We start from the raw sequence: 8,526 nt of genomic DNA, 5'->3' as shown, positions 1-8,526 counted from the left end.
CTTTCACCTAATTGGTCAGCCAGGAACCATAAGCCAATCCATACAGGCTGATCTGGTGAGGCAAGCCCCTTTCCTTGTGTATTTTATTTTCCTTGTGTTCTGCCGTCCCTTTCATCTCCTCCCTCTTGTGTTTATTTGAGAGAGTTTTTATTTATGAATCAGTCACCTCCTTTTTAATCACCTCCCCTCTGTATCACGCGAACCTGCTTCTAGCCACATGAGCTCCTGACAGACTGATCCCTGCTGTTTGCACCCGCGAAAGACCCAGGCACAGGGGAGGTGGGGCGCGGGGAGATGATAAGAGCAGCAGCGCGTAGGGCCATTGCTGCGCGGAGCGCGCCGCCGGGACAGCAGCCAGGCGGATGAATGGGACGGGGCTGGCCACAGCAAGGCGCTGCTGTCCCCTTTCCCTGGGAGGAGCGTCAAGCCGCGGGCGTGGAGAGCGCAGAAGGGGGGAGGGCAGGATTTGAACGAAGGGCGGTGACACCGCACAAAAGATTTCTATAGGCTTAAGTGAGGTTACGGCAAAGGCAACGGGGACGGGGGGAGGAGTGGGCGAAGCAGCCTCCCTTAGAGCCATGCAGCGTCTGGCTGGCAGATCCGCAGCAGCCGCCTCTTCCCAGTAGTTTGTTGTAGGGCCCGGGCAGAGGAATCGGAGGAGAGAAGGCGGCCGAAGGGCTGTTCCCCCCTCCCTGGAAGTTGGTGATTCAGCCAGAAAAATGGCAGGAGGAGAGCGAGGCCGAGCGGGTCGCAGCATCTGCCGCGGCTGCAGCCCGGAGCCACCACCCTTGTTGGCGGGGAGAGTCTAAGTTCGTGCCGCCGCAGCAAGAGGCCACCGAGGAGCCTGGCGAAGTCGGATCGGATGCGCCCACGTCCGGAGGGCCCGCAGCGAGGAGGGGATGGAGCCAGGCAGCCGGGAGCGAGCTCGGGGCAGCTGGATGCATGAGCAAGGAAGGAAGGCGTGAGGCAGCCACAGAGGGAAGGGGAGAGGATCCCTCCCTCCCCGCCAGCTGCCGGATCCGGTGGCGCTTTTGCTCTCTTCCCCCCCGCCCGTTGCACCGAGCTGGGGTGTGTGCAAACAGTTCGCGATCCCAGCAGCGCAAACACTAAGTCTGTGCCCAGCTCCTCCAGGGCTTGTGCAGCGCGACCGGGCCACACCCTCGGCTGTGCTTCCTGATACCAGGAGATGCGGGTCTGCCGCCGCCTGCGACTGACTTCTCGGGGACATGTAAAGGGAGAGCACATGGTTCGCAGTCGCCTCCTTTCGGACCAGTGGGATTTTTTTTTGAAGGAGTTAAACGGTAATAAGTTGGATGTTTCTTTTTTAATTCATGTCAACTGGTTTGCACCCGTAATTTATTCACCTTGAAGAGGGAACTTTGCAAAATCCAGCTGCCGGAAAGCAAACCAACCACCACGGCACAGATCACCGTGCAAAATAAATAAAAAGCATAGATCATGCGGGAAAGGGACCCGGTGGCTCCCCCAGAGCAGCACCCCGCCGCTGGCCCGGAGGTCTAGCCAGTGTATTGCAAAGGGGAGAGGCCGGGGCTTGATCAAGTGCGGAAGATTGTGCTTTCCACCCACCCACTCCCAGCAGCCCCAGCCCCGGCGCCCAGAGGCTTTTTTTTTACTCGCGGAGATTAATGGAATGATGGTGCGGGAAAGGCAGAGAGATCCTGCCGGGCTCAGTCGGGACTGCTCGGGCGGCGGGAGAGGCGGTGGCAGTGGGGTCGCAAGAGGCATGCGAGTGCCCCCCCGGCGCGATGGCTAGCGGTGGCTCTGGCAAGTCCACTAGCGAGGTGTCCAGCAGCGCCGTCCCCAGCAGCAGCTCGCTGCAGAGGAAGAAACTCGTCTCCATCTGCGACCACTGCAAGATCAAGATGCAACTGGTGGCGGATCTGCTCCTGCTGTCCAGCGAGACCAGGCCGGTGAACACCGAGAGCCTCTCGGTCTTCGGGGAGTCCTTCGAGAAGTGCAGGGACACGATCATTGCCAGGACCAAGGGGCTCTCCATCCTGACCCACGATGTCCAGAGCCAGCTCAATATGGGGCGCTTCGGGGAAGTGGGGGACAGCCTGGTGGATATGGGGAACCTGGTGGTCTCCCTCACTGAGTGCTCTGCCCATGCTGCCTACCTGGCTGCCGTGGAGACCCCAGGGGCTCAGCCTGCTCTGCCCGGCTTGGTGGATCGCTACAAGGTGACCAGATGCAGGCACGAGGTGGAGCATGGCTGTGGGATCTTAAAAAACACCCCTTTGCCAGACATGAGCCCTCAGCTCCTGCTGGAGGTTTCCCAGAACATGTCCAAGAACTTGAAATTCCTGACAGATGCTTGTGTCTTGGCCAGTGAGAAATCCAAGGATAGGTTTGCCAAGGAGCAGTTCAAACTCAGCGTCAAGTGCATGAGCACCAGCGCCTCTGCCCTCCTGGCATGTGTCAAGGAGGTCAAGACTTCACCCAGTGAGCTGACCAGGAATCGGTGCGTCTTGTTCAGTGGACCCTTGGTGCAATCTGTCCATGCTCTGGTGGGCTTTGCCACTGAGCCCCAGTTTTTGGGTAAAGCTGCCACCATTAATCCAGAGGGCAAAGCTGTGCAAACTGCCATTCTAGGAGGGGCCATGAGCGTGGTATCGGCTTGCGTGCTCCTGACCCAATGCCTCAGGGATATAGCCCAACACCCAGAAAGTAGCACCAAAATGACAGATTACAGGGAAAGGTTGAGGAACTCGGCTTGCGCTGTCTCTGAAGGTTGCAACCTGCTATCTCAGGCACTAAGAGAAAGATCTTCACCCAGGACTTTACCGCCAGTGAACTCCAATTCTGTGAATTAACCTCCACCCCCGTTTAGATCTCAGTCATTGCTAAAGGAAAATAATATCCCACCTCCCCAAGCCCTGGTTTTTGTATACCAAAGAATTTGCTTAGATGAGCCCAATCCTTTGATTTTATGTGGTGAGGGAACACAGCAGCAACATACTTAAACTATGTATACACAAGAAGAGGTGGACAAAATAATTAGTGGCCAGTTTAGGCATTTTTGTAATTGAGTAATTATTCACAAATATATTTTCCATCAATCAATAAGGTCTATATACAAACAAAAGGTAATCAAAAGAGTTTTATACCTGAGGAGGTGGGGAATCTAAAAAGTTTTAATCGCGCTGGGTGCGGTTTTTAAAGTTTGTCTTGTCTTCCAAAATTTCCCTTCTAAATTCCACTGTTCAGTTGTGCAGGAAAAAAGAAGTTACCTCAGTTTTCACGTATAAAAACAAACCACCACCACCTAGATGATGGATGTAGCTACTTTCGGGAGTGGGGAGGAGAATGGGGGATCTAATTTCTTTTGAATCAAGTGTTAGGTTAGAGAAGTGCATTTGGTGTGCAGGAGTGGAGATTGTGATTATGTTTTCCATGTGTTGATTTCCAAACTGGGGGAAAAGCTACTGTGAGTGTTTAAACAAACAAAAAATTACACTATAACTAAAATGATTTTTTAATTTTTTTTCCAATGTCAGTTTTTATCTTGCATGTACTGGAGTATTTATTTCATCTATTAAAATGTTATGTTTCTCAGATGTCTTTCTGTGAATCTCTTAAAACCTGAATAATTGAACAACTAGGCCTGTTTGCATTGTATGTCACTTTCCCCAGGGAATGTGAGGTACAAATGCAGCTGTAATTTAGACAGAGCAGCATGCGGACTTGAATTCAATTTATTTTATTCTAACAAATAGTTTTCTTCCCATTTTCCCCACTCCTGTTCCTTCCTCTAAATTAGTCTATTTTTTTAAAAAGATGGACCTTACTATGTGTAGAGATCACACACTTGTAAAGAAGTGGTTGTTGGTTCTGGATGGCACAGGGAGGGTTTGCAAATCTATATTGTCAAGTTAAGTAAGTTTCATATAGTCTTTGAGAAGTTTTACTGTGTATTTTAGCTTTTGTTGGTATTATGGATTCTAATATGTTAAGCCTGTGAGTTTTGGTAGGAAGACTTATTCCTGCAAACTTTTACCTGCAGATGAAGTCCCATTGATTTCATTGGGCCTGCTTTTGTACATAAAGCTTTGCAGGATCAGGCCCTATGATCCCACAAAGACTTGCATTTGTAATTCTTTGACATAGGTCAAGTATAACAAGTTTGATAATGCAGGTACAATTAAAGGTTCGTTGAGTAAGAGACCTACCTAGGAAGGCCTGGTCCAGCAGTGGAAGTTAGACTTGGCATATAAACAGGACTATAGAATTTTACAGGAATTGTCTAAAACTGTACCTAAAAAATATTACTACCATGTTTTGGACTACTGCCATAGGCTATTGTATTTGTTTAATAAGAAGTAAAGTTGATATCTGCATTAGAATATAAACTGTCCTAGACTACTGAAGTGTCTTCCTATTACAGCAAGCCTGGTGGCAGATATGGTGCTTTTATTTTCCTAGACACAAACATAAGAAAAAGATCACTTGATTCACTAGGCCCGTGTTTCTCAATCTACGGTCGTTGCTTGTGTAGGGAAAGCCCCTGGCGGACCGGGCCTGTTTGTTTACCTGCCCTGTCCGCAGGTCCGGGTGATTGCGGCTCCCACTGGCCGCGGTTTGCTGCTGCAGGCCAATGAGGGCTTCTGGAGGTGGTGGCCAGTATGTCCCTCGGCCTGCGCCGCTTCCAGCACCTCCCATTGGCCTGGAGCAGCAAATCGCGGCCAGCGGGAGCCATGATCGGCTGGACCTGCAGACAGGGCAGGTAGACAAACCGGCCTGGCGCGCCAGGGGCTTTCCCTACACAAGCGGCGACCACAGTTTGAGATACACTGCACTAGGCCCTAACAGTTTAAACGTTTTTTAAGATGAGATTATATGTATCTATTTGTACAGTATTTCATTGGCTTTGGAAGGATGTTTGCTAGTTTTTTCCTTACTGAAATTCAATGGATCCTGAAATTAGGGTATTTTCCTCATTGAAACTAATTGGAGTTCAGCAACCTCTGTGGCTAGGAATTTTATTTTTGGAGGCACAGCCTTGAGTTTAATGCCTTTGTGTGTTCCTCACTAAGTTACTAATTTATTCTGTGTAATTTATGCAACACAGGTATAATGACTGCATCTGTATAACTCTAGTGTAAACCCTCTTAATGCAATCTGATCCAGTTTCTTCAGGCATAACTTCCTAACTTTGGCTCAGATAATCCTCCCCCACAGGAAGAGCCCACAGGAGGAAACTCCCTTGGAGGAAATCTACATGAGGATTCCCTCAGATTCCCCACATGCACATTCCCATCAGGACGGCAGGGTTTGTCTTCCTCAGGAATGGTTTTGGAGGCTGTTGGGAACCCACAGCAGGCCAGGGGCATCTACATGGAGTTGCTGTGCCACTGCACTGTCAGTGATTCCTACGGCCCCTCCTTCCTTGTCTTCATAGTAGCCTGTCTCCATTAAAACCAAGCTACCAGGGCCTCCCCCTGATTACAGCCGTCCTTTAGGACGGAAGAAGACATGTTCAATGGAAAAGATAAGTCTCAGCAAGTATTATCTTTTTTTGACTAACTTCCCTGGGGAGGGATAGGGGATGAGGAGTGGGCGCCACCCTTTTGTTTAGCACAGACCCTTGACCAAGTGAGAGGTGTCTGTAAGATCCGTAGGAGTGGTGCTGTGAAGGCAGCTACTGCCTTCACCTGCTTCTCCCTCCCGAGACATCTTTCGTAGGGTCCCCTCTGTGCATGTATCTAGGTGGTATCATCTAGCTCTAATTTATTTTAATTTGCTATGACCTAAATTTCCCAAACCTGCTTCCAGATATAAAAGCCAAGGATTCTGAAGGGCAGCTCTGTAGTGTGACTGACAGAAACGTAATGTCCTCTTGTGTCTTTTGATGTGTGAACTTAATAATTATTGACTATTGAATAGTCATTACTGTATAATTAGACTCATTTTGATGCATTTATATGTTGTTAGTGAGGTTATATGAAACAGTAAAGTCTTATTACCTCTGAATATGAAAGGCAATGTATTATTAATCACAATAGTGTTGATTTTGTTGTGGTAAGATTTTTTTTTTTTTTTGGAGTGGTTTAGTATATTACTTTGGTTTTAACAATAATGCCACAGATTTCTCCCCACTCTGTGATGTACAGATGTAACTTACTTCAGAATTTAGGTTTTCTAGGTGTTCTGAAGTAAAATGTGCTGCTCTAGATTACTTTTCCTTGTGAGGCATGAATTATGTTTCACTGTTAAATGAAACCTAGGAATAAAGTCTGAGAAATACAGCTGTCAGGTTCATGATTTTCATTAGTGGAGATTTAAAAAGAAAATGTAATCAGTAACTTGGCAAAAATAATTTACCATAAATTTAAAAACTAATTATTTAAACACCTCTGAAAATACTTTAAGTAGGCCACTAGGCCACGTGCTAATTTCGTTCCATAGCAGAACTTCCCCTGATGACAAAGGGAACTGCATGCCTATTGATTGAGTTCACAGCATATCCCTGAAAATGTATTCACATACTTGGAATGTAAAAAAATTGGGGGGGGAAGACTTTTGATATGAACTGATACAGATTTTTTTTGCACGGAATTAATGAGTAACCAAAAAGGCAGCTTTTCAGCTGGAAAAAGCATAATTTAATTACAAAGCAGAGGAATATTAAAAAAAAGAATTTTAGTCTCAGGTTAATTTTTTTATAAAGCATGCATTGTGATAATTATCATGGAACAGTCAAGTCTGGTATAGGAGGAAGTATTCCAGCAATATATGTATGTTATTGATACACTTCGAATTTTCCAAGTCAGAGAAAATGAGTCATAGAAGGAAGTATTTCTATGTGTGTTTGTGATGAGGGTGGTATTGTTTTTGTTTTTTCTCCTTCCACCTTTGTAGGTAGAGAGCCATTATAGAGGGTATTTGATTATGACCTGGTTTTGTACTTCATATTTTAGGCCCCAGTTGTCCTAATACTTACTCGTATGCTTAGCCCTATGCAAGCAAGTAGTGCTGTTGATTTCATTGTCAAGTCAGGTGTGTGAGAGTTTTTGCTGGATCAGGGCCTTAATGTTGTTTGACAGCAGCAAACTTAATTTTTCAGGCAGCTTATGTCCCATTTGTAGCAGATCTGTTCTACTAGTACACTGAGTAAAAGGGTTAACCCTTTTTTTTGAAGCTCACTGTGCAAGGAGCATCATGTCAGCCAAAAATAACACTATCGCCTCCAAATGAAGATTCAATTTATTTTAAAAAACAGAAGGTTTTGTAACGGGGGAAAAAAGCGCTTTTGTATTGTCTGTAGGTTGATGGTTACCTTGCTTGTTTCTCCATTATAATGCAGTTTGACTAAATACGTAACTGAAAGGGCTTAGAAGTTAAGAGCAATTTGCTTGTTGTTTTTAAAAAATGTAAAAACTGCAGGAGAACCTGTAAACTAGCGACAAAGTATAACTGAAAACTAAAAGTAAGTAAGTTTGACTATTTAAAGCTATCCTTGCTATTTGCAAAACAGGGGGAGGGGGAAGGGAATGGGTCTTACCATCCCCTTCACTTTTTGCTACAGGAAATTATCAGAGGCAGAAAACCTGCTCTTAGCTAGACTTCTGTCAGAGGGAGAAGGTCTTGAGCCATTATGGTGTCTGCAGCTCTGTAGTGTTAGGGGGTGTGCCTGATTAGAGAAGGGGTGGAGCCAAGAAAGAGGAAATGCTCCACAGGGGTAATATCTCCTGTAAACCACCAGGAATTTCCCTGTGCTAGCTAATGCTGGGACTGATCCAGTAAATAATACAAATGCCCTTTCCAAGCTGTCAGATTGCTCTCTGTATGGAAGGATTGGATTAGGTACATTCTGGCTGCTGTTGGGAGCTGTGCTGCCATAGGGAACAAGGGGCCTGTAGAGTAGCCATGGGGCATTTGTGGAATTTGCCTGAGGATCTCAGGATTTCCACAAGTTTGGAGGGCCACACCATTATGTGAGGGTGGCAAACACTGTTATCCTGACAGGACAATTTGTTAGAAATTGTGGTCTTTGCTAGCTTACCGTTGGCTCTCAGGGCTTTAGAAGTGGAAGGGTCTGGGAAGGGCCTGTGTCTTAGATTTCTTTAAAATTTTATGTTATCCTAGTGCCTGTGAAAAATGCCAGATTTACGGCTAGGAAGACAAAAGTCCTCTTCCCACAGAACAGTGATACCAAAACCACAGACCTCCTAGATTGGTCTCTGGTCCATTCAGTTAAATCCTTCAGCTCACTGCTGAGAAGCCAGCAAAGATTCTCAGTGGTGACATGGACATCTGTCTATCAGAAATTGGACTGAGACCATCCATTCATTTGACATCTATAGTTTTGGGTAACTCTCACTCTGGGCCAAAAATCAAACTGGCTGCCTACTAAGTGAATGGCTTTTTCTTCCATTATAGATCCCTTAAGACATCAGATTTCCCCCAAGAAACTTCTATGATTTATTTGTAGGAAGTTGTTGACTCTGAATACAGCGTGTAAAGAGTTATTCTATAAGATCTTTTTGAATTTGTATAAATTAGCCT

At 46.2% G+C, this 8,526-nt stretch overlaps 1 protein-coding gene across 1 annotated transcript; it reads left to right on the top strand.

Moving 5' to 3' along the window:
* Positions 1–461: 461 nt before the first annotated feature.
* TLNRD1 (talin rod domain containing 1) lies at positions 462–3,576 on the top strand. The gene has a single exon (XM_050967824.1). The coding sequence runs from the start codon at positions 1,767–1,769 to the stop codon at positions 2,832–2,834; it is 1,068 nt and encodes a 355-aa protein (XP_050823781.1). The 5' UTR covers positions 462–1,766; the 3' UTR covers positions 2,835–3,576.
* The last annotated feature ends 4,950 nt before the right edge of the window (positions 3,577–8,526 follow it).

Source organism: Gopherus flavomarginatus, chromosome 9, assembly GCF_025201925.1.
Source record: "Gopherus flavomarginatus isolate rGopFla2 chromosome 9, rGopFla2.mat.asm, whole genome shotgun sequence".
NCBI classification, from domain to species: Eukaryota; Metazoa; Chordata; order Testudines; family Testudinidae; genus Gopherus; species Gopherus flavomarginatus.
Note: the sequence above shows the minus strand (reverse complement) of the source record. Positions and strands in the feature narration are given on the sequence as shown.

Excerpts from the sequence above, each read along its gene's own strand:
- TLNRD1 (XM_050967824.1), top strand. The coding sequence starts at position 1,767 with ATGGCTAGCGGTGGCTCTGGCAAGTCCACTAGCGAGGTGTCCAGCAGC.